Raw genomic sequence first — 25,193 nt, forward strand, 5'->3', positions numbered from 1 at the left:
CATATCCATTCCAGTTAGGTGAATCCCAAGCCTTACGTAGGCGGTGGGGTCGGAGTGAAATGTGGCAGAATGAAAACTGCTGAGCCAGAGGCTACAGCATCTCTTGACTGTTGAACCAGGGCATACTGCGAAGCAAAGGTATGGACCGAGGACCAATGGAGCTGCGCGACAGATCTCGTGGGTAGGAACACGAGCCAGCAAGGCGGCAGATGAAGCCTGCGCCCTGGTAGAATGTATGATGATGTGGCTTGGGGAAATATGAGCCAAATCATAACAAGTGCGGATGTATGCCATCACCCAAGATGAGATCCTCTGAGAGGAAAACAAGCAAGCCCTCCCTTTGGTCCGCTACCGTGACAGAGCTGGGGCACCTTATGAAATGGTTCTGTCAACGCAATATAAATGCGAGCACTCCACAGATGTCCAGGGAGTGCATTGGTTGTGCCCACTGCGTTGAGCTGTGGGTAACATGAAAGGCCGAAACCACCTTAGGGAGGAAATCCGGGTGCGGTCATAACTGCACCTTGTCTTTGTGAAACCTAGTGTACGGCGGAACCACCGTAAGAGCTCTGAGCTCGGAGACCCGTCTGGCCGATGTAACAGCTACAAGGAAAGTTGTCGTCCAAGACAGGTATAGCAGAGGGCCGGTCGCGAACGGCTCGAATAGGGGAGACCTAAGTCTGGTTAAAACTAGGTTGAGGTCCCAGGTTGGGGCTGGGCGGTGCACCCGAGGGTGCAAGCGCTCCAAGCCCTTGAGGGACCTCGAGCCCATAGAGTGTGAGAACACGGAACGTCCACCTTAGCCTGGCTGGAAGGTAGAGATGGCTGCTGAGTGTACCCTCAGCGATGATACCGCCAGGTCCTGCCGCTGAAGGCCAGAGGCAGGCCAAATAGAGAGGATCAAGACCTCAGTAGGAGCAAGATCGGGTGTATTGCAGCTGTAGAAGAAACGCTTCCACTCGGCCCGGTACGCTGACCAGGTGGAAGGCTTCCTGTCACCCTGGCTCAGTTACGCAGCAGCCACACCGTGAGGCGAAGAGGCTGCAGGTCCGGGTGACGAAGCCTGTCGTTGCACTGAGTGATGAGGTCTGGGTGGGGTGGCAGGGTAATTGGGTCGGTTATTGACAGGCCGAGCAACGTGGTATATCAGTGCTGCCTGGACCACTCTGGAGTGATCATGATGATGCGCACTCTGCCCCTGCGGAGTTTGAGCAGGACCTAATGAACCAGTGGGAACAGTGGGAAGGCATAACGGAGTTGGCCTTTCCACGGCATCAGGAATGCGTCCAAGATCGATCCCGAGGAGAGACCTTGGAAGGAGCAGAACATCTGGCATTTTCTGCTCTCGCGGTGAGCGAACAGGTCTATGTGAGGAAACATCTCCACTTCTGGAAAGCAGAACGCCTCACATGGGGCAGAGTGATCACTCGTAAGACAGGAAAGACCTGCTGAGTCAAAGCGCCAAGACGTTCCGAACACCTGGGAGAAACCACGTCACCAGCTCCATCGAGTGGGCCATGCAAAAGTCCCGGAAATGGATGGCCTCTTGACAAAAGGGGGGAGGACCATGTCCCTCCCTGGTTATTTATGAAGCACATGGCCATTGTGCTGGCTGTAAACACCGAGATACCACGGCCTCGCAGCTGCCGCTGGAACCCCTGGCACGCCAGGTGGACTACTCTCATTTTTGGGGCATTGATGTGGAATGCCAGCTCCCGAGAAGACCAAAGGCCTTAAGCTCGGAGGTGACCATGAGCACTCGAGCAGAGAAATGACGCGTCTGTCGTCAGGGGCAGTGAGGGCTGGGGCGGATGGAACCGCATCCCTGCCCACACCAGGGAGGGAGTTAGCCACCACTCTAGGGAGCCTAAGGTGCTCAAGGGAACGGTGACTACCATGACCATTGGCTCCCTGTCCGGGTGGTACGCCGAGGTGAGCCGGACTTGGAGAGGACGGAGGCGGAGCAGCCATGGACCCAGGAGACTGAGACAAGTACGAGCCGAGGTCGTTGGGAAAGCCTGCAGACCTCAGATGATTGTTGCCATCGCCTAAAACCGCAGTTGTGATAAGCAGGCTCCAGCTAGGTAGGAGACCAGGATAGCCCCTAGGAAGTCCAACCTCTGCGTGGGAACCAGAGTGGATTGCTCTATAGTAATCCTCAGGCCTTGACCTGTGAATAAGACCGTGACGATGCCCACGCGCTGAGTGGTTTGTGTCTCAGAGTCTCCTCGGATAAGCGAATTGTCCAGATACGGAAAAACGCATATCCGACATCAGCGAAGGTAGGCGGCGACTATGGCCGTAAACCAGAAATACTGACAGTTGCCTAGAAAGCGGAGGTATCTCCTGTGCGGAGGGAAGATGGCATTGCAAAAGTACGCGTCCTTTATATCAAGGGCGGCATAGTAGCCCCCAGGAGGCAAGCATGGAATAATGGTTCCCAGGGATACCATGCGGAACTTCAACCTTATCCTAAACCGGTTGAGTCCGTGCAGGACTAGGAAGGTCTGAGACCTCCGTTCGAGTGGGGGACTAGGGCATAACGGGAGTAAACCCCCTTGCCCCTTTCGACAGTCGGCGTCTGCACCTCTTGTATGAGGAATTGCTCGTGAGAGGGGTCCCTGAAGGGGGACAGGGCTGGAACAAATTAGAGGTGGTACCTATGCTCCACCATGCGCAGGACCCAGCGATCTGAAATTAACTGGGGCCACACCAAGAGAAAGCGGGATTGGGATCCCGGCCTGTGACTGGTACACCGCCCTCAGGCGCACCTTGGAAGGTTCGTCTTTGGTCCCAGTGGTAATTGCGAGGGACCTTGACCTTGGCTCTTTAGCGGTCATGACGTTCGTCTGCGACCACCTTGGCCTCGCCGTTTGCCAAAGTCCTGTCTCTGGCTAGGCACAGAGTATGGCGGCTGGGGACAGAAAGGCCTGCGTTTGGTCGCTGGCATATGCATGCTGAGAGAGCGCATTAGGACCCTATTGTCCATCAGGCTTTGCAGCCTGGGGCTGTCTTTGCCACGAAGAGGCCTTTACCAACAAAGGGTAAATCCTGAATGGCATACTGCAGCTCCGGCCGGAGGTTTGAAACCTGAAGCCATGAGATGCACCTCATGGCGACACCAAAGGCCAGAGTCCTGGCTGCTGAGTCTGCTGCGTCCAATGAGGCCTGGAGGGACGCTCTGGGTACCTTTTTCTCCCATCCTCCAAGACGGCAGCGAACTCTTGGCGGGAGTTTTGAGGGAGAACTAAACTAAACTACCTTCACCCAGGTGCTATAATTATAGCAGCTAAGCAAGGCTTGTTGCTTTGCTACCCAGAGCTGCAGGGCCTCTGCAGAGTACACCTGGCGGCCAAGCAGGTTCATTCGCCAAGCCTCTTTCGGTTTCGGGGCTGGCGCCCGCTGGCCATCATATCAGAATCGTGGTCCTGAGCATAAGATCTGCGCATGTGGGATGACACAGATGCGTGTCTGGATGGCCATGGAGGTACTAAAAGAAGGCACAGGCAGAGTCTCTGACTCTATCGGACCTTGCCCAACTCGGCACCGGGGACCGGCACCGGGAGGCGTACCGGTACCTGGAACGAGATCCAGACCCGCAACCAGAACGGTGCCGGGAGGTCGACCGAGATCTCGAGGCTCGGGGAGAAGCTACAGGAGTCAAGGTACCTGTCGCGGTGCCGGGAGTCGGAACGGTGCCGATAGCGGGTCGGCGAACGGGATACCGACCGGTGCAGTGAGTGCGACCAGTACCGATGAGGAAAACAGCACCGGGACTGCAAGTGGTGTCGGGCGTGCCGACAGGACCTGGAGTGTCTGCGGGACCGTGATCATGAACGGTGCCGCTCTGCTGTGCTGACAGAGGACGGTCACATGAAGAGACTGTATTACCCACACCGGCGGTGCCGGGGTCAGGCAGCATCGACTCTGTCATGGAAATGAGATCCCTCGTCGTTGGTAATGTCTCCGGCGTGGAGGGAACAGCAGGCTCAACCACAGTGCATACTGGGGAGCTGTCAGGCACCGGATTCTACGGCCCTTGTGGGACTGGGATCGACGGTGCCGACGTCGTCGGTGCCTCTGCAGGTGTCGGTGCCGGGCGATCCGACTTAGACGAGCTCTCTGGCTGCGGTGCAGTTGGCACGGAAGCAGCAGGAGCAGTAAGCTCTACCACGGCGCGTGCCGAGGAGCTGTCAGGCACCGGATTCGACGGCCCTGGGGGACTGGAATCGATGGTGCTGGCGTCGGTGCCTCTGCAGGTGTCGGTGCCGGGCAATCCGACTTAGATGAGCTCTCTGGCTGCGATGCAGGTGGCACGGAAGCAGCAGGAGTAGGGGGCTCAACCACGGCGCGTGCCGGGGAGCCGTCAGGCACCAGCAGGAATCGTAGGCTTTCTCGACCTCGGAGGAAGGGAGCGGTGCTGAGTCGACTTTGGTGCCGGCGACGGCCGGTGCCGAAAGGCCTTGGCAGTACTGGCGGGGTCCGGTGCCGAGGAGGCGCTTCTGCCAGCCGCTTGATCATCGCTCGGTGCCAAAGGTGGAGGAGTAAGTGAAAATCCCGCTCCTTTTTGTTCTCGGCTTAAAAGCCTTGCAAATGGGGCACTTAGCTGTCAAGTGTGATTCCCTGAGGCACTTCAAACAGGAGTCGTGTGGATCTCCCTTCGGCATCGGCTTCTGGCAGGCCGAGCCCATTTTAAAACCCGGTGAGCCGTGCATGGGCTCCGGCACCGGGTTCATGGAAGGGGCTACTTCCTGAACCCCGCTAACTATTACTAAACTAACTATGTTAGCAAAGAAAAAACGTATAACTATACAAATATATATATAAAAGGATTATAACTGCATAACTATATACGAGAACTACGAGTAGCTAGGGAAGTGGAGGTCAGCTAAGCCGCGCTCCACTGCCCAACGACCGACACGGGCGGTAAGAAGGAACTGAGGAGCGGGTGGGCCGGCAGGGGTATATATCAAGCGCCATGATGGCGCCACTGTAGGGGGCAACCTGCCGGCCCACTGAGTTGCTAGGGTAAAAGTTTTCCGACGAATGTGCACGCGTGGCGCACACACCTAACTGGAATGGATATGAGCAATCACTCGAAGAAGAAAGTAAAAGAATCACACCTGCAAAATCAGGATGGAAGGTAATAAAAAGATTTAAAACACAGAGGACTCCCCTCTGGGCTCAGCTTCAGGGTTACAAAAACAGGAATGAAACTACCTCTGTAGCATAGGAAAATTTGCAAGCCAAAACAAAAAATAACCTAACACACATTTCCTTGCCCCACTTACAGTTTCTGTGGTTGTAGTTTGATTATTCCAGGTATGGTTTTGGGGAGATAGTGAACCTGCTGTATTTTTCCTCTGTCCAGAAAGGGAACAACAAAAGAGAGCAACAAACAACTCCTTCCCATCCCCGCCCCCATTTGAAAGTATCTTCTGTCCTCATTGGTCCTTCTGGTCAAGTGCCAACTAGGTTATTTGAACTGCTTAACCCTTTACAGGTAAGGCAATCCAGTATAGCTGCCAAGGAGGAATTTTATGCTACTGCATACATAAAGGTTGCTACCCATCCCCTATATTCATGACACACCCATTTCCCAGTGGCAGGGCATAGGTGCACATTGTGTTACACAACAGATATTGGCTACATTGCTACAACCAACTGCACCATAATGAGCCAACATCCTACGTTAAGAGTTTGGCTTTTCAGGTTCTTTTGTTGGAACCTGGCATGGAAACAGGAGCTGGAGCTGCAGCTGCAGAGCATCTGCTTAGCACTGTGAACTCCCTCATGCACCAGAGAATGGGACCTTGAAGTCCTGTGGGTCACCCAGCCCAAAACTTTGGGATGCAAATGCCTTCACTGAGTCCCTGGTATGGAGTGTGGGGAGAGTAATTAATGCTAGCTCTGCAGATCAGCCATTCAGCTTTTCAAAACCTATAGTCTGGACAGCCTTGGGAATCCTGGGATCTGAGTAGCAGCAATTCGCCATATCCCTGGACTGCAGATTTGCTCTGGAACTGCATTCCCTGCCCAGACTAACAGTCCCTTTGCCCAACCCCTGTAGGTCCTGATCTCTTACAGTTGTCTGGACTGCACAATAAGACCAGATCTAAGGGGCCAGGCTTGTAGACTTGGTGTTTCAAGCTCACACTTCAGCATGCAGACTGCATTGTAAAGCTGGCTTTACAATTGCTAGACCCAGGTCTCAGCCATACTAACACATCCATACTGTACTACACAGACCCTCTGACTTGTATCTGTGGCTTGAGCTGCATTCACATTGCAAAATGACAGAGTTTGGGCCCAAGTCATAGCAGGACTCAGGCTCTGATCCTCACCCCAACAAGATCCTGGGTCCTGTGACTCCTCAGTGCTTGGTGACCTGAGTTCACAGCCGGTGCAACCATTTAGGTGACTGGGATTTGGGGGGCGCCATTTTCTTCAGCAGTGATCACAGCGGCCAGATCTTCGGCTGCCCCGGTTGCCGCCGGCATTTAGGTGGAGAGAGCTGGGGCAGGGGAGCACGGGGAGGGCTGCCTGCAGCAAGGAGGGGGGGGGCGGCACGCAGGGGAACTCCCCACCCCAGCTCACCCCTGCCCCGCCTCCTCCCCGAGCACGCCATGGCTGCTTCACTTCTCCCAGGCTTGCAGCGCCAATCAGCTTAGGTGCCGCAAGCGTGGCAGGTGGGAGTAGTGAAGCAGCCACGGTCTGCTCAGGGTGCTCATGGTCATGCACGGAGCAGAAGTGAGCTGAGGTGTGGGGGGTGCCTCAGGGCGGAGGGTGGGGGGGTGGGGAGCTGCCATGGGGGGGCGCCTCAGGGCAGAGTGGGGGAGCCTCTGGGCAGGGGTGCTGGGAAGGGGGGGCGCGCAAGGTGGAAGTTTTGCCTAGAGTGCGAAACATCCTTGCACCGGCCCTGCCTGAGTTGGACTGAATTGTATATGGACAGAAGTAGGGCTTGGGCTCAAAGCTGAGGCCAGGTCTACACTACAATCATGCACTGGTATAACTACGTCACTCAGGGACGTGAAAAATCCACAGCCCTAAGAGATCCAATTAGACGGACCTAACTCCTGGCATAGACAGCACTATGTTGATAAGAGAGTTTTTCCCATCCACATAACTACCACCTCTCGGGAAAGTGGATTAACTACACTGAGGGGAGATGCTCTGTGCCTCTGCAGCATTTTAAATGTGGACCTGCCCATGTGCAGTGTAGACACACCCTTACAGGACATGAGGTCCATTGTCTGTGGCCCATACACAGTCCCGTCCAGCTGGGGAGCAGTGGAGCAACTGAACAGGAGAGAAGGCCAGCAACAGCATTGCAGAGCTAGGCCTTGTCCAGACTAGGGTTGTGGTGTTAGCATGTGTGACTCACACATTTTAAAAGCCTAGTGTTGCTATGGCCACACTGCCTTTAATGTGCTAACCTAGGGTACCCTCTGGGCTTCACCTCAGCCTGTTTAACATGAGTTAAAGGCAACATACCTTCTGCAGACTAGGCATTTAGACCCTGTTAGTGACCATGTGGTAACGACATGCCCCAAATCTAATCTAGCCAAGGCCTCAACTCTCTGCGGCAGCCTATTGCTGTAAGGGTTATGTGGACCTTCAGGGGTCATGATGGGAGCTCCCTTCTCCACTGAATTTCTGCCTTCCAAAGGTGATTGAGAAGATGGAGCGCATGCTGGAGGAGAAGGTGCCAGAGACTGCTAGGACCTGTGAGCAACTGTTGGGTAAATGCCCCCCTCTCTCTCTGTGAGAGCCAGGGGGCTAGGCTGGGCCCTGATTTATTGGGAGCCAAGTAATTCCTGAGTGATGCAGGAGGGGAGGGAATGGCTCAAGTTACAGCTCAACTGGCCACATGGGAGGCAGGCGGGAGAAGCTGATAGGGACCCAGCAGAGAGGCTTATCATTCAGGGCCATACCCTGCCCCCTCCCTTACTCATGTTGGGCAGCACCAACCAACGGGGCTACTTGTGGAGTGAGTTGCTACTCCACGTGACATCTGGCAGAGCCCCCAGTCAGGGAAGCCTAAAGCCCTCCACTCCTTCCTGTACCCAGGGTGCTCCCTTTCACAGAGAGGTTCTGATTCCACTATAGTAGGCTGGCAGGGGCAAAGGAGAGGTGAAATGACCTGGCCTCTCACTGGAAGGGGGTGGGTAGTGAAAGTGCTGGAGGGTATGGAGGAAAGCAGAGGTCTGAACAGCTTCTCTGCTCTTCTCCCCCAGCTGATAGCGTTTCCAAGGAGTTCTACTCCACCCTGCTAACTGAGAACATGCGACTGCGGGAGGAGCTGAGCAGAGCCCACTACCGCTCCTCCCCCATCATCCTGCAGCAGCAAGCCTTGCCGGTGAGATGGGTTGGCTTGGGGCCATACCATGGGGAGGATCCCCTGTTAGCCAGTGGGAGTGATTCACTTCATGTGCAGGACAGTGTGGCTGGCAGTTTGGTTGCTTTATCAGTGTGACAGGTTTCCCCCAGGGTGCCCATTTGGAACTGGGGTACCACTGAGCCTCCTGACCCGCCAGTCTCAGCTCCCTCTCACACTGTTCTGCTGTGAGAAGCTGCAAAACCCTCCAACCTGCACATTCACCAGCATTCATACATGTTGGGAGTCGGACTAGTGTTCCCTCCAATTTCGCCCACACATGTGCAGAATTAATTTTGTTATATGCACCAATATGGAGGTGATGTGTCACACATAACAAAATTCATGTGGCGGGGGTCGAGAGGTTCGACGTGTGGGTGGGGGCTTAGGGCTGGGGCAGAGGGTTGGGGTCTGTGGGGCTCCGGCTGGGGGTGCGGACTCTGGGGTGGGGCCGGGGATGAAGGGCTCGGGGCAGGGGCAAAGAATTGGGGCACAGGGGGATGAAGACTCTGGCTGGGGGTGCAGGCTCTGGGGTGGGTCCAGGGATGAGGGGTTTTGGATTCAGACTGCCTGGGGCTACAGCAGGGAGAGAGGACTCCCCCCAGCTCTCTCTCCCTGCAGCAGCAGCACCTAGGCTGCGGGGGGAGGGTCGCCTCTGCCCACCACGGCAGCTCCAGGGCTGGACCTGCCTCTCACCCAGCCACAGCAGGTCCAGGCTGGGGCTGGGTTGGAGCCAGGGAAGGGGGACCTCTTCCCCTGCTTTGATAGATCTGGGGCTGGGCTGGGTTGGGGCCAGAGGAGTCACCTCACAGCTTGGAGAGAATTTAGGTAGGGACACATCCAGCTGCAGTTACACGCAGGCTCTCTAACCATGAGCTTCTCAGCCTGGAATCCCAGAGCTGAATTGTCCTACCCTGGTGAAATCTGTCCAGTGTATGGGTTTAACACCCGGTCCTCCTCTCCCTCAATGTGAAGAGAACAATGCATACTTGTGGTAACCAAGCAAAGATTTTCCCCAAGCACTCCAGTCAAAGCTCACTGGTTTAGATTAAAACAAAACAAATGTATTATGTACAAAAGCTAGATTTTACATGATTATAAGAGATAGCAAACAAATCAAGGCAGGTCACCTAGTAAATAAACAAAAATGAAAAATAAGCTTAATATACTAAATAGATTGGATATGAATAGCAGATTCTCATCCTAATTGATGGTACAGGCAGACTACAGATTCTTAAGGCACAATCTGCATTAGCTTTACAACTTGGCTTTCTCAGGTCTTCATACACAGGCTAGAAATCCCTTTAGCCTGGGTCCAGCACTTCCCCTAGTTCAGTCTTTGTCCCTCAGGTGTTTCCAGGCATTTTCTTGTGTGGGGAGTGAAGAATCCCGCCCCTATGATTTCACTCCCTGCCTTATATAGCTTTTGCATATAGCGGGAACCCTTTGTTCCAAAGCTTGGTTCCCAGACCAATCTAGGGGAAAATACTGACATCAGGACCGGCTTTATGAACGGCGGGGCCCGATTCGAATACCTGGTGACGTTCCGGGGCTTCAGCGGCACTTCAGCGGTGGGTGGTCCGCTCCGGGTTTTCCACGGCACTGAAGGACCCCCCCGCCGCTGAAATGCTGCCGAAGACCCGGAGCGGACCCACTCCCCCCCGCCACCAGGTGAGTAAAAAAATAAAATAAAAAAGGCACCTGAGGCGCAGGGCCTTCTTGTCTGTGGAGTTCTCAGGAAGGCTCACAAGGTGGGAGATAAGCTTCTCCTAAGGCCTATTGTTCTCTCTAATGGCTCATTGCCCTGAGTAGGCCCTTTCCAACCAACTATCTAGCCTGAAAGCATCTTGTCTAGTGGGCATTATCCAGGTGTAATTACATTTGAAATTCAGACCCATAGTCAATACTCATAACTTTAGATACAAAAATGGTATATGCATACAAATAGGATAATCAAATTCAGCCAATCATAACTTTTCCAATGACATCTCATATGACTTTTTGTACAAACTGCATCATAATTATGTTATAATCATATCATAATATCACTATGAAGTATATGGGGGTGCAGTGTCACAATCAGGTTGTAAATGCTTTGGGACAGGGACTGTTTCTGCAGACAGGTTTGTACAGCACCTGGCACAATGGGGCCTTGACCTCTGATTGGAGCCTCCAGCCACTACTGCAATGCAATATTATATTGTATTTGAAAAGCTGCCTTCACCACAGCTCCACGGCCTTGCCAGTACCTCTCTCACTGGCTTTTCTGCCCCCACCCCAACCTCACATCAGAACTCCCATTATATGGATTCCATGGAATGATGGGGAAAAGAAGGTCACTGGCAGCCTGTGTCATGATGGGAAGGAGATGGAAGGCTAGAGTCTCTAAATCTCACTTGCTAGCTGCATTATCTGTTTGCAGGACATGTTCTCCACCAACTCAGAGAAGCTGTCTTTGCTGGCCAAGGTGGAGAAGGCGCAAGGTCGCATTCGTGTCCTGGAAAGCCAGGTAATTTCATGCCCTTTCTCACAGGTCATTCCCCTAGTACACACAGCCCATACCAATCTCCACCCATTGTTTGGTCCTGTGGCATGAATGAGAATGAACTCCGACAACCCTGAGCACTGACTCACCCTTTGGTGTGCCCCCAGAAACTGGTGTTTCCTTCAAGGTTTCTATATACATGATCACAGGTGGATTAGAGGCTAGATGCAGACAAAGCATTGTCTCATCTCTGCTCCTTTCCCAGAGGAGGGTAGGACCTGTTATGGTTTATTGGTTGGTGAAGATCTGACTCTTGAGATTGGCCTGGAAGGCGATCAGTTGCTGGTCAGTTGTAACTCTTGTGGACAGGAGTTCCAAAGTGAAGCACTGGCCCCTGAAAAGATCAATATCATCCCAGTTTTCTCCTTGAGTCTCATCATTACTCAGGAGCATAACATGGCCAGAGAGGCATCCATTTCTGAGATAACCTAAGCCCAGCCCATGGAGAGCTCAGAAATGCAGCACCAAGGCCTTAAAGCAGATGTACCCAAAAGCTCCCTTTCCCCACAGCCGCCCTGCCATTGAGCATTTTCACAGGCTTTCCCACAAATAAGCCCCTGAGGAAGGCTGCAGCCATAGGTCTAGCAGGTCCCCAAATCAGCACTAACGAGGAGGAATGGGCCTCACGGGAACCTCCCTGGAAGTGACCTCAAAGACCCAGTTGCCCAGGTGCCATGTTTCATATTCTCCAAGCTACTCCTAATTCCAGCAGTGCTTTGCTGTGTATGTCAGGGTATAGGTTATGGGAGGCTACCAGCTGGGTGATGTGTGGCTTAGATGGGGAGCCCACAGGTGAGCAATCTGAGCTGCACTAGTCAGTTTCCCATGTGTCAGTGAGCAGAGTGGTGGTACAGTGCAAGAGCAAACCCAGGGCGAGAGGGCAGGCAGGGCAACACTGCCATAGTGCACTGAGTATCTGTTCTCTCCCTCACAGCTGGAGGAGTCTGCGAGGAAATGGGGGCGGGAGAAGCAGGACCTCAGCACCCGGCTCCTGGAGCAAGAGCACGGCTTTGGGCGGTCATCCAGCACCATCCTGCATGATTTCTCATTGGTCAGTGACATGCCTGCTGTGCCGGGCAACCCACAAGCTGGGCTCACCCAGCTACAATCCAATTCCTCCCATACTCAACTACTCAACTGCTCACCCTCCTGCCATGGCCACTGTACATCTGGCTGGTGTAGGAACCACGTTACTGGTCTCTAAAATTGTCCACTAGTTTTCCTTAGCCAAAGATTGATGGCCGGGACAGGGGACCATGTAAGGGCTCAGCACTCTGTCTAGGGCACAGAAGTTGCTCAAGAACTTCCCCTCCCCACAAGCATATCCAGGCTGAAAGTCTCTTTGGTTTGTGCTAGTATAATGTCAACAGACCTCAATCGTTGGCACGTGGGATTGAACCAGAGACCTCTAGAGCTTAGTGTATGAGTCTCTACCGCGTGAGCTAAAAGCCAGCTGGCTCTTAGTGAAGGCTGTAGAGCAGATTCATTTTATATCTTCCTCTAAGTGTTCTCAATGCCACTAGATGGGACAGAACACCACACCCAGGAGGTGTGTGGGTTACACTAGCTCAGTATCACACCCCTTCCACACACTCCCAGAAGGGGAGAACCAGACAGAGCAAGCCAAGGTGGAAGAAGAGCAGGAAAGAGAGTGGAGCCTCATAGCCAGCCAGTCCACTGCTGGGGGAAGCACTGTTGGGTTGACTCCACCCATCTGCACCACAGAGGCAGCTCATTGGTCTAAATTTTGGTGCCTGGACAGCTGGGCACAACAAATTTCTGAATCACCTGTGTCCCTGTAGTGTGTAGGGTTGGGACAGGGCTACTCTCCGTTATCTGACCCGTCCATGTGCTCTCTGGACTGCAGCAGTCTCTTTTAGCCTACACACACACTCTCTCTCTCTCTCTCTCTTAGGCTCCATCACTCCTGGCTGGCCAGGGCCCACTTCACCTAAGCCCTTTGACTTCTCCCCATATCACAGGGGGGCTGTTGTCAGACTTGTGACTTCCCAATCTTGTAGGGTGGCTGCATTTGTTGATTGGGGTAAAACTGAGTATAACTTGCCCCTGCCCGTTCAGCTGGGTGAACAGTCATCCACCACGGCCAGCTCTGGACCACAGACATGGGGTTTTCAGCATAGCATATTACTGAACGGCACACAGAGTCCAGCCCAGAATCTCCTTATTAAAGCTTTGGGAGGAGGGAGCAGTAGAGCACCAGTCACAGAACCTGGTAGCGTCAGGGCTAGCCCACAGAGCACACACTGGGAACCACGAGATTGGGGCACTGGACAAAAAGGACTCTGCCAGCACAGAGTAAGGGCTGAAAGGAAGTGGGAGACAGATGGATTAAGATTCCAGGAATATCGCCTGATGTTCATGCTCTTCTCCCACACAGAAAACTTCACCAGATTCCACAACGCATATCAAGAGGCACCAAATGCTTGATCCTCTGCCCTAGCACCTTCTGCAAGATGGACTTATTGACAGTGCTGGGGAAAGACAGTGAATGTTCTCTATGGTCTCCCCTTCTCCCTCCGAAACAGAGCTCTCCTAGGGGGTCTACTGGAGATCTTTATTAAATACTTGCTGCTCAACCCCCAAGTGCTGTTACTGCAGACTGGATGGCCATGAGAAATACCTATGCCAGTCAGAGCTCAGGGATATGCTTGGCCAAGTGATAGGATCCAGTCTGTGAAGACCAGATCAAAGCTTGGGGAAGCTCTGACTGTGGGTTCTATCACAAGGCACTGGGGTTTGGGGACTTTGAATCTGTTCCGGGACATTAGCATATAAGTCCCTGCTCCAATAGGTCACCTCCACCCACCCAATCCTATCTCCTCCCCATCTTAATGACCATCTGTACGTATCTCTCCCCAAGGATTCCAAGGCAGTTTAGCTTGACTTTCAGCATGTTTTCAGCAGCTGATTTTTTGCTGGTCCCTTGGATGATCACTTCTGCAGTGTTCCAAGGACAGTTAGATGACAGCTGGTGTTGAGTTTATTGTATCTTCCCTTCCCCGCCTTCTCCCCCCAGGCAGTAGTGTCTTGGAACATTGCATTGCTGGGGTGGGTGGGAGGAGAAGGGTGTGACATGGACTGAATTCATGCCCAGCAGAGGTGGCCTTAGTCTCTTTGGAAGGTGGCTGAAGAACTCCATCCTTGGCTGTGATGATGGAACGCTGCCTGCTGTATAGCACATCAGCCGTGCCTGAAGGACCAGTCTGGATCAGTTTCACCCTCCAAGCGCGTAATGTTCGTGGAAGTTGACATTGTTTTTACCTGTGGTCCACTTCCTTTTATGTGTGGGACATTCCACATGGAGCCAGGCACAGTTTAGTTGAGGTAGTGATGCCAAACCCAAACTGGGTCTGTGAGAAAGCACCAGCCTGCACAGCCCTTGAAGACTGAGCTCAGGCTCCCACTGTCAGTCTGCAGACCAGGAGGAAATCTGAACGTGTAACCAAGCCAAGGGCATTCTGCAGTAGAGCAAGTGGCAGTCTTAGAGGTGGGGAAATGGGCCACTGCGCACACAGTGCATTGATGCTTTGTTGGCCTATGCAGCCTATGCCCCCTAGGGAGTCCTGAGTAGAGCAGCAAAACATCATGGGCCAAATTCATCCCTGGGGTAACCTCGTTGACTTCAGCAGAGTTTCACCAGAGATGATTCTGACCCCTGGAATGGCCCACCAGGCTAGACTTAGCCCCGCAAGGCGAGGTGCCCAGCTAGTATGAGTGATGGAAGCAGCAACAGCACATGACCATGAGGGCCCTTTGCCCTGGCTGCTATTGCTCATGTCTGCAAGGACTCGTGTGAAGCCACTGGGCTCCAGATCCTTGCAGCCAGGGTCACTTGTGCAATGGCAGCAGCTACTTATTCTTGTCACTAGCACCGTTCCCCTGGCAGCAGGTGTTAGCCCTCAGTCGGTGTGTGCTATGCATCCTGATCTGCAGAGGGAATGGGACTGGGCCAGCTCTTAGCTTGCACTGTAGAAACTTGGACTGTTAGCTGCTCGGTCCCTGCGTCAGTCCCCAGCGTTGGCCAAGAGGGCAGCCTCCATACCTAACTCTTTTTTGGGTGTGGCAGGTTTAGTAGACAGGTGACAGCCGGGGTTGCACCCATACCAACTCTGAGCACAGCATGCAGGTTAGCAGGTGCTGCCTGAGCCATGCTCCCCACTGGGGCTGACTTGCTGAGTGTACCTGATACGGAAAAGGCCCCTCAGGTGCTGCCCCCAGTACAAGGGGTGTTGATTTGCAGAACCAATGGAACAGCGTCACTTTAATGGGAAGTGGCCATGTCCCATGGCAGCAAAGGGGTGCTGCCTGCCTTGTTGCTTTGAGGGGTGGCAATTTCAAATGAGAACATGACCCTTCAAGGACATCTGATCTGGTTTTCCCCTTCTTCAGTAGCCCTTCCCTTTGCCACCCCTGTGATGTAAACCTAGCCTGTTGGGGGGTGGAGAATATCAGCTGTAGCCTGGAGGGAAGAAAGGGGGTGGGGGACTTTAAAACTAAACAAATGAACAGGGCTCCCAGAGTTCTGCCAGTTGCACAGGGCAGAGCAGGAGCACATCGCCAAGGCAGAGCATGGCACAGAGGTTAGCCACATCACCAGCCAGAAAAGCAGCTTTGGAATACATATCCTGGAACCTCCAGATCTGACTGGTCAAGGGCTGCTGCCTGGGGACATGATGAGGAACAGGACACTGGCGTGGCCAGGTGCCTCTTTTGCATGTGAAATCAGGGCATCGCACATGTGAATTGGGCATACCAACAAGTACTTCCTATGAGGACTGGGAGCCCTCAACATTCCAGCATCTCAACCACACAACTCAGGTCCTTCTCTAACTATTCTCCAGCTGCACAGATATCCCACGGATCTCTCCTGAGTGCAATTCCAGTGCCTTCCAGTAGCTGCACCTTCCCCACCCTCCTCCTGTAATACAATGGACAGAAGAGAAATGGACTTTCTGGTTCCCATCTTTTCTTAAAACATGTATTGTGTGCCCTTGAGTGGTTCTTGAAACATCATCATCCAGCCAAACTTACCAGATATTGTTGTGTTCGCATGCTAATTTCTTAAATATCTTCCTTGAGTCCATTACAAGAGCTGTCACTGGAAAAAAATCACCAGCAATGACCATGTGATCCCAATAAATGGAAAGCAGAAAGCAGTGGTTCACAATTTTTAACACAATGGTACCAATCTAATGGTATTTTCACTGACAGGTCCAGTGGTTCTTGCCAGCATCACAGTGCTGCTTTCACACCTTGGTACAAATTTGTACTACAATGTATTGTCACTGGTGGGTCTTTGGAGCAGGCATTATATTGATCATGGCTTCCATAAAGCTAACCACAATGATAGCACCTGCCCTTGAAGACATAAACAACCTAGGAGTGCAAATACCAGGTAAGAGTCACTTACAATGCTGGTGCAAACAGGTACTATTCCATTGAAGTTAGGGGGAACTCCAGAAGTGTAACTGAGATCAAAATTTGACTCCTACTCCCATCTCCAAAATGCAGTCACCTCTGAAATAGATGTCGGCTGCTCCTTAACAACACACAGCAATACCACACACAGTAGCTTCAGGCTTAAGTTTAGGCCTGACAGTGAGGCACACCATCTTCCAATTGTAACTGTATGAGAATGTAAGGTAGCAGAATCTAATGCCATGACTGGGAATTTGGAAGGTGCTTAGAGTCAAATTATTAACATCCTCTTAGTGCTGGCCTCATGTTACAGGTGTCTCGATTGCTGTGAAAGTAATGGGGAAATCAGCAATTTTGTGGTAAGGTACCATTTTTGTTGGTGTCATTTCTTACAGAGTCAGCATGTCTTGCATTTCTCAGGGTTTTGGATTCAGAAATCCCAAGGAATGACAAAGCAAAGCTCATCCAAAATTACCACATTTTGCCTGATCTCTGCTTGACTTGGAGTCTGGGTGGTATCTATCAGAAACCAGAAAATAGCCTGCGTTTGGATGTCACTAATCTGAGACTTGCAAATCCTGGTGAGCATGTGCTCAGTTCTAATCCCACATCTGTGTATGACTGTGGGAAAGTGATGCCTCTCTGTGCCTCAGTTCCCAATCTGTAGAATGGGGCTAACATGACTGACCTACCTAACAGGAGGGGATAGAGTGACCAGATGTCCCATTTTTAAAGGAACTTTTTCTTATATAGGCACCTATTATCCCCCCCACCCCCCATTCCCTTTTTTGTTTTTTCACCGTTGCTATCTGGTCACTCTGGGAAGGGATGTGAAGCTAAACTCATGCATGATTGTAAAGTGCTTTGAACTTCCCAAGTTACATCTGCACTGGATCTGGAGGTGTAATTTTCAGGTTGGATAGCCATATCATGCTGATTCTGATCAAACTGGCATGCAGAAAATAACATCACAGCCTTGGATGCATGGGCAGTGCAATACAATAGCTGCCCCAAGTACAAGTCCATCTGAAATCCTAGGTATGTATCCGGGGGCTAGTTGAAGTCATTGCCCAGGAAGCCATGGCTACACTGTGTTTTTAGCATGCCAGCTGGATCAAACTAACCTGGTGTGATGAAGTTGGGGATTTTTGTAGTGTTTACCTGAATTGTGTGTGTGCACCTCAGTTTCCCTATGTGCCGCATGCGAGAGACAGGCATGCTGAAGGCTCAGAGAGGTGAAGGAGCCTACGGCTTATCCCCCGAGAGAGAATGGACTCCCGAGAAGGGCTGTTGCAATGCAGGGAGTTCCTTCTGGGGACCGTACGGAGCTGAGAGAGAGCATAAGTCCTGTGAGTCCCCGAAAACTTGATAGCAGAGGATTGTTGGTGGATGCACCCTGTAGACGGTTGCCTGCCAGCGATAAAACAAAGGAATTGAAGGAACCAGTAAGGAAAAGGCCTAGAACCAGCTCCCTAAAAGGGACCTTGCATGTCTGTTCAGGGAGCAATGCTGAGCATTGGGGGGGCTCACCCAGGAGCTGCAAATTGCCTGGCTGGTAGAGAATGATCAGTGAGGAGCAAGTTCCAGATCCCAGCAGGATTCTGGGATGCCTGGAGAGACAGGGAGTAGCAGGGGGGCAGTTGGGGTAGTGGCAGGGGGTCCACCATACCCCGTTCCCCAACCAGGAGGAGGGCTTCCCAACCACAGTGAATATGAAGAGATGAAAACGAGCTGAGAGCGAAGGAGCTGGAGCCGGAAGAGTAGAGGCTAACTGACTGCTTGGAGCAGTGAAAACATGAACTGGAGTTGGAGGAGAGGCAGGCCAAGAGCACCTCCTGTGGGGTAAGTGGGGAAAGACCCCAAGATGCCAATTTGGCAGGAAACCTCGATTCCAAAGTGTACCCCGGTATAATGGGGGAGGTATATTGATGCCGACCTCACTCCTTGTGAGAAGGCATGTGATTTGAACTAGGTTGACAAGCACAGCTGTCTCACACCCCCGCTTGGTCCCAAGGCCATATGGGTGTTCAGCCAACTGGATGGTGCAGAGACTGGGGACTATAAAGGTTCAAACAGGCTTTCCCGCTTAAGTATGAATGACCCCCTAAGGCAGACGAAAATATTCTGGGGTGTACAAGAAACCCTGGGCATCGCAGAGAAGGAGGTCACCACCCTACTGGTGGAATATCTCTCTGAAAGGAGGGAAAGGGTGCGGGGCCACTCCCACAGAGGCTGTGTATAATCTGGTTGGATTGGGCCAGCTGTAGGACATCTGCCCTCAGAATCCCAAAGCCCTGCAAGGTGCAGGTCCGCTGGCAGAGTTGAGGTTACGGACAGCCAGTGGGGTGAGGGAGAGAGAGACCCCTGTCAGCGACTCAGAAGGGGAGTCACCCAGAGACCTCTTAGAGGTGAGACTCCAGGAAGCCCAATGCGGGGGTTCCCACGAATGCCAGAACAGGCAGATCTCCTCCTTGGGACGTGCAGGACCTGAGATGTCATTACTTCAGGCAAAAGGATGAAAGGTCATGTCATGCCCAAAGACACAGGAAATTTTCACCCAAAAGAACCCTCGAAGGGTTAACAGGCGAAGGGGAGACAACCTGGTAATGCAGACTGAGAGAGAAAGCTGGGAAGCAGTCACCCAGACAGCTCCTGGGGCAGAGCTGGCCAGGGGAGGGGGAAGGCACACGTTGCTCCCCCTAAGGATCAGAGGGGCCTGAGCCCAGCAGATAAGTCTGCTTGTGACTACTGGGCTCAGGTTCCTCTGATCCCCAGGGGAAGCAACAGATGGGGGTCAATGGGAAAATATTCATGGGGTAAAGAGATTCAGGGACCAAGACTCTTATAAGTGTGGTGCAACCTCACCTGCTGCTGAGGGGCCATGTTACTTGGGGGAAGGCTCCCATTCACCTCCTGGGGTCCTTCAGCACATCAGCCTTGATGTACTCTTGGGAAGTGACTGTGTCTCCTTAAGACAGGATCCAGATCTTGCACCAGTAACAGCCAAAGAGCTGAACCCAGAGATCGGAAGGTGGAGAGGGCAGGAGCCAGTGAGCATGTGAATGGCCCATAAATGGCCTGGTGGCAGGGAAGGGGATACTTTCCTCCCTGGCTAGTAGCACAAAAGAAGAACTGCAAAGCTCCCATTACCTGTCTGTCTGTAGCCAGCCCCCTGCACAGGGGAGAGATGACTCACACTGGCTCTGATGCAGCAAGAAAGCAGGAGGCTCGCTACCTACCCTCACTGGGACACATATGCTGGGGGTGGTTGGACCCCCAGTTAAAGGCCTGTAGCGAGGATACATCTTAATGGGGGCCCCAAAGAGACTGGGGTGCATGATCAGCTATCTGCAGAAATACTGATGGCCATGGACTGAAAAACTGGCCAGACAACACCCCGGTCCTTGCCTGTGTTCCGGCACCAGAAATCCACCAGCAGGGGTATGTGGAACCTCCAATGGGGGGAAGTGAATTGCCAGGGGGAGGGCTTAAGAGGACTGAGACCAAGGCCTTGTCCTGAGGTGGTAAAACTAAGGCACAGTAATGAGGGCTGGGCCCTAAACCTAGCAGCTGAATTCTAGAACTAACTGCAACAGAATCTCTCCTTGAAAAGTGGGGGGCTTGTGGGCCACGGTGTTGCAAGATCCTAGGGAAGGATACAGGTGAGAAAAGTGACCCAATACTAAAAAAGGGCTCCCTGAGGGAAAAGTGAACGTGGGAGATCAGAGGGTGTTTGGTGGTCCCACAGACATGCCAGTGGTGAGATGTCCCTTTTTCTAAACATCAGCGCACCCGGTGAGAGCAGCTGCAGAACATTTTCTGTCCCGGAAATTCACAGGGGTCTACCCTTTTTAGTTGGCGTATGGAAGGAGAAGGAGGGGACCCCTGGACTTGATGAGAAACAAATGGGGAATCAGTAGTGGATTCTGAACTATCATTCTGGGGAAAGTTCACTGAGCTCATGGGTTTGGTCAGGAAGAACCTAGCCAGGGCCCAGGAACTGCAAAAGGGCTGGTACAACAATGTGCCTGATTGGGGACCAGAAGAGGGGTCTCAGCTCAGAGCCCTGTGAAACCAACCACCAGCTGAGTCATGTGCTGGAGCTGCCCAATTGGGCAGTTGTACCATGTCAACATAAAGAAGCTGAACTTTGACAGGGAGACTGTTGGTGCGGCCGTGTCTGTGGATAGGGAAAGGAAAAGGGGAAAGTGAATCTTTCTTCTAAGTCAGGAGCCAACCTCCTGCTGGAATAACTTCCCCTCTTTGACCAGCTAACCCCTACCCACCTGCAGAGCTGGGTGTCACCTGGCCTGGGCTCACTAATTTAGCTGTCCATGGGGGGGACAGGAGGTGTTCCCCATTCACAGGCACCGGGAAAACATCCCAGAATTCGGAAAGAGAGGTTAGTGACATACTGGCATTAGGGGTGATCCAGCCTCCTCCAGCCCCAGGACTCACCCGTGGTGCTGGTCCCCAAGTAAGATGGGTTGATCAGACCCAGTGTGCACTATTGGAAGCTCAATGCCATCATTGTGTTCAATGCTTGCACCATGCCTAGGACTAAAAAAATACTAGACAAGTTGTGTATGTGGAGGGGGCTTTACCTCACTACTGCAAATCTCACCAGGGGCTACTGGCAAGTGCCTTTGGACCCAGTTGCCAGGTTGAAATCTGCTCCCATCAGGCCTATAGGGCTCTGAGGTCCTGGTCCTACCTTTTGGCCTCAAGTGGGTGCCTGCCACCTCCCAGTGCCTGGGAGATCAGTTACTGAGGGGGGTGGAGGACTGTGCTTGTCGTGCATTCATAATATCTGTGTCTTCAGCCCAACCTGGGAGAACCAAGTGTCCCAGGGAAGAGGAGCCTGGGACACCTCCAGGATGCAGACAGATGGTAGAGGCCGGAAAGGGTAAGATGAGGATGGCAGATGTGTCAAACCTGGGCCACAAGGCGGGAAACAGCTGCCTAAAGCCAGAGCCAGTCGAGGTAACCAGAGATTGGCCTATTCCTCAAATCAAGAAACAAGCCCACATCTCTGATGGGATGGCAGGGTACTACTCAAGCTTTGTAACCCACTTTAGCTCCCATTATGAAGCTTGGTAATTTGGACAAGCCAGACAAGGTGGTCTGGACCTAACAGTGCCGGGGGCGCTCTGTGCACTGAAGGCAGTGACAGATAAAGCCTATGTTAGGTCCCTGGAGCTCCCAACCCACTGTGAAACACTGTAACCTGAAAATAGCACCCTGTAACCCCCATATTCACCACTGTCATGTAATTGTGATATTTCATACAAAGCATGCCATGTAAGATAGATGAGAAGTCATGTTCTGCTAAAACCCGTTCTGTCCAAATATGTATAGCATTAGTATTAGATTTTTGCTATATGGTTGTTACTGAAATATGTCGTAAGTTTGCTAGTGACATACAAAGGACCCCTGGCCAGGATGGTGCTCCATGACCATTAATCAGCAGGGATGTTGTACTCAAGAGACTTACAATTCAATGACAGTTGCCCAGTCCACACAATGGGCGTTTATTTGATCACTGTGACTTAGCAAAGCTCACCAGGACATGTCTGGGCAAGTATCTTCAACACACATGGATTGTGGGTATAAAATAAGGAACAGTTGCAGCATATCTTGACCTTTCTCCTCCCCCACCTACACTGGAAGCAACAGGCACGCCAAGAAGATGACGGTCATCTGAGGAGACTGGTCCAGACTTAATGAGAAGCCTGTGTATTAAGAACTGTAACATCCAGTAGGGTGAGAAAATCATTGATCTAAATACTGCCTGGTGTAATAAGGGTTAAGATTTAGATTGTGCATTTAATCTTTTATTTTCTTTGATACCTTTCTCTGCTCTTTATGCCTACCACTTAAAAGCTATCTTTCTGTAGCTAATAAATCTGTTTTACACTTTACTTAAAACAGTGTAGTTTGCTTGAAGTGCTTAGGCAATCTCAACTCAGTTACAAAGGCTTGTGTTATATCCTCTCCACATTGAGGGAGGGGTGGATCAGGTAATAAATTTACACTGGTCAGGCTTCTAACTAGGGCAAGATGGTACAGCTCTGGGGTGTAAGGCTGAGAAGCTGGGGGGGAATTGGCTGGAGCCTCTCTATTAGTTCATGAGTGGCTGGGAGAAGCATTCATGTAACTCTGCTGGGTGTGTCCCTGCTTGTGGATGCCTGTGTAAGTGCAGTAACTGCCAGCGTTTGTCATGGCATCAAAGTGTGAGAGGCAGCGCCACCCCGGGAGGAGGGGGGCAAGTGGGGCAATTTGCCCCAGGCACTGGGCTCTGCAGGGGCCCCCAAGAGAACTGATGAGGTTCCCACCCTGGCCCAACCCCACCTCCACCCCTCTCCCGGAGCCTCAGCGCATCCGGGAGCATCCCTGAACAGCTGCAGCGTGACTCCGACAGGGTCTGATCTCCGCCCCGCTCAGAGCCGTGTGGTAAGGGGGCAGGGCTGGGAGCTCAGGCCCTGCTGGAGTTCGCAGCCCCACCCTCTTACCATGCGGCTCTGAGTAGGGAGGAGCTCAGGCCCTGCTGGAGCCATGCTGCAGCGCTGTTCAGGAACGCTCCTGGATACGACGCGCTGAGGGTCCAGGTAAGGGGGGAGCCTGGGGTAAGTGGGTGGGGCCAGGGGGTTGGATAAGGGCTAGGGAGTCCCGGGGATAGGGAGGGCACAAAGGTTGTGGGGGTGGTCAGGGGACAGGCAATGAAGGGGTTGGATTGTGGGTGTTCTGGGGGTCTGTCAGGACTCAGCAGGGGGGTGGATAGGGGTTGGGGCAGTCAGGAGAGAGGGAGCAGGGGTGGGGTGCCTGGGTGGTGGTGGTGGTGGGTCTCTGGGGGACAGTGAGGGGGCAGGGAGCAGGATGGGTTGAGGATTCTGAGTGTGGCAGGCAGTTGGGGGGCAGGAAGTGGGTGGAGGTCAGATAGGGGGCAGGGCCAGGCTGTTTGGGAGAAACAGGCTTCCCTACCCTAAAGCTCATTCAGCAGTTTGAGGCTTTCAGAAGAGCCAAGCTGTTAGCTTTTCCATTAGGGCTACCATCCCTTTCACTTCTCAAATGCCAAATTATAGTCTATATTTAATTTCAGTGCCATAGGGAGATTCATGTCAGGGGACGGTAGCTTCATTTAAAATTAGCTACTGGGGGAGGGATCCACATGAGAAGAGTAATATCTTACACCGCCTACCTCCTTGCCAACCCTACCAAGGGAGGCACACACCCCCACCCCCACATTCCCTGAGGCTTCAGAGGGGTTAATTCAGTGGTTCTCAAACTTTTGTCCTGGTGACCCCTTTCACAAAGCAAACCTCTGAGTGCAAACCTCCCACCTTATAAACTGAACACACTTTTTTATATATTTAACACTATTATAAATGCTGGACGCAAAGCGGGGTTTGAGGTGGAGGCTGACAGCTCACGACCCCTAGTAATAACCTTGTGACCTCCTGAGGGGTCCTGACCCCCAGGTTGAGAACCCCTGGGTTAATTTAATTTTAGCACTCTGTGTCCATTCATATGCATGTGCTATTTTGAGCATTTCAGTTTTCACAACATAGGCTCATCCAAGATTCTGGGACAAACTCAAATGCCTAGTTCATGGTGTATGTACATAAGCTATGCTAAAGACAAACCCACAGTAACCATCTCCAGTTTGTGAGGGACCCCATGGAGCCAGTCTCTAGGAAACAGATAAATGCATGGAGGTTATGTCCATTAATGGCTCTTAGCCAGGATGGGTAAGGAATGGTGTCCCTAGCCTCTGTTTGTCAGATGGTGGAGATGGATGGCAGGGGAGAGATCACTTGATCATTACCTGTTAGGTTCACTCCCTCTGGGGCACTTCGCATTGGCCATTGTCGGTAGACAGGATACTGGGCTGGATGGACCTTTGGTTTGACCCATAATGGCTGTTCTTATGTTCTAACCTAAATGAACCCAAAGTTATGGAGACAAATATGAGTCAAGGAAGCCAGCAGAATATGAGAAACCTGGAAAAATCTCTGACTGGATGGGCTCAGGCATTTGGTCATAAGCTGAGGTGGTTCAAAAGTTTTGGATTTTTTTTAAGCAGAATTTTTTATTGTTTCTTTAAACAATCAAACACAGCAAACAGCAAATATTTGGCCACACACTTCTGAAACCCCAAACCATATTCAGGTTTTGGCAGACTAATTTCAGCTTTTCAATCAAAAAAACCACAACAAATTTTGAAGGAAAGCAGACATGGTCTGTGATTTTTTTCTGCTTTTTAAAAACCCCTAGTTTTCGAGCCAAAAAAAATTTTGACAGAAAATATTTGTCCAATCCTTTTAATGAGCTTTAGTGCCTTTTAGCACTAGCTGATTCTGAGAACCAGTGATACCTTGTAAAGAAGTTTTCTCAAAACTGGGTTTGTGCCGAGATGCAGAAGGTTTATTTTTTCCAGGGCCGCCTGTCGGGGGCGGGGGCGGGGGCAAGTGGAGCTATTTGCCTGGGCCCTGCAGGGGCCCCCACAAAAATATAGTATTGCAATTTTTTTATGGAAGGGGCCCCCAAAATTGCTTTTCTCCGGGCCCCCTTAATCCTCTGGGCAGCCCAGGCTGATAGGTCAGAGGGCTCAGTAGTACCCTAGTTCTAGGTTGCACCCCAGGGAATCCCATCACACACACCCCTAGCCCCCTTCATTTCTCCTCACTAGAGTCTAATTTTTATGTCTAGAGACAAAGTTCCATGAGGACATAAATCATATGTACAGATTGTCCCAAACGCAGGTGACAGCTCTTCAGCTGGCTCAAGATGGGTTGATGTTGGCTCCATCACCCATTGGCCCAGCCTTGTCAC

At 52.1% G+C, this 25,193-nt stretch overlaps 1 protein-coding gene across 1 annotated transcript in view; it reads left to right on the top strand.

The window, feature by feature from the left end:
* The window catches only part of LOC115642159 (coiled-coil domain-containing protein 33-like), a 291,133-nt gene extending 272,108 nt beyond the window's left edge, over positions 1-19,025 (top strand). Inside the window, exons 18-22 of the mRNA XM_030545599.1 lie at positions 7,670-7,727; positions 8,238-8,359; positions 10,800-10,886; positions 11,857-11,973; positions 13,321-19,025. Of these exons, the coding sequence (XP_030401459.1) occupies positions 7,670-7,727; positions 8,238-8,359; positions 10,800-10,886; positions 11,857-11,973; positions 13,321-13,383 (447 nt within the window). The 3' untranslated portion in view covers positions 13,384-19,025. The remainder of the gene's footprint in view (positions 1-7,669; positions 7,728-8,237; positions 8,360-10,799; positions 10,887-11,856; positions 11,974-13,320) is intronic.
* Positions 19,026-25,193: the final 6,168 nt, after the last annotated feature.

This window comes from Gopherus evgoodei, unplaced genomic scaffold, assembly GCF_007399415.2.
Source record: "Gopherus evgoodei ecotype Sinaloan lineage unplaced genomic scaffold, rGopEvg1_v1.p scaffold_38_arrow_ctg1, whole genome shotgun sequence".
NCBI classification, from domain to species: domain Eukaryota; kingdom Metazoa; phylum Chordata; order Testudines; family Testudinidae; genus Gopherus; species Gopherus evgoodei.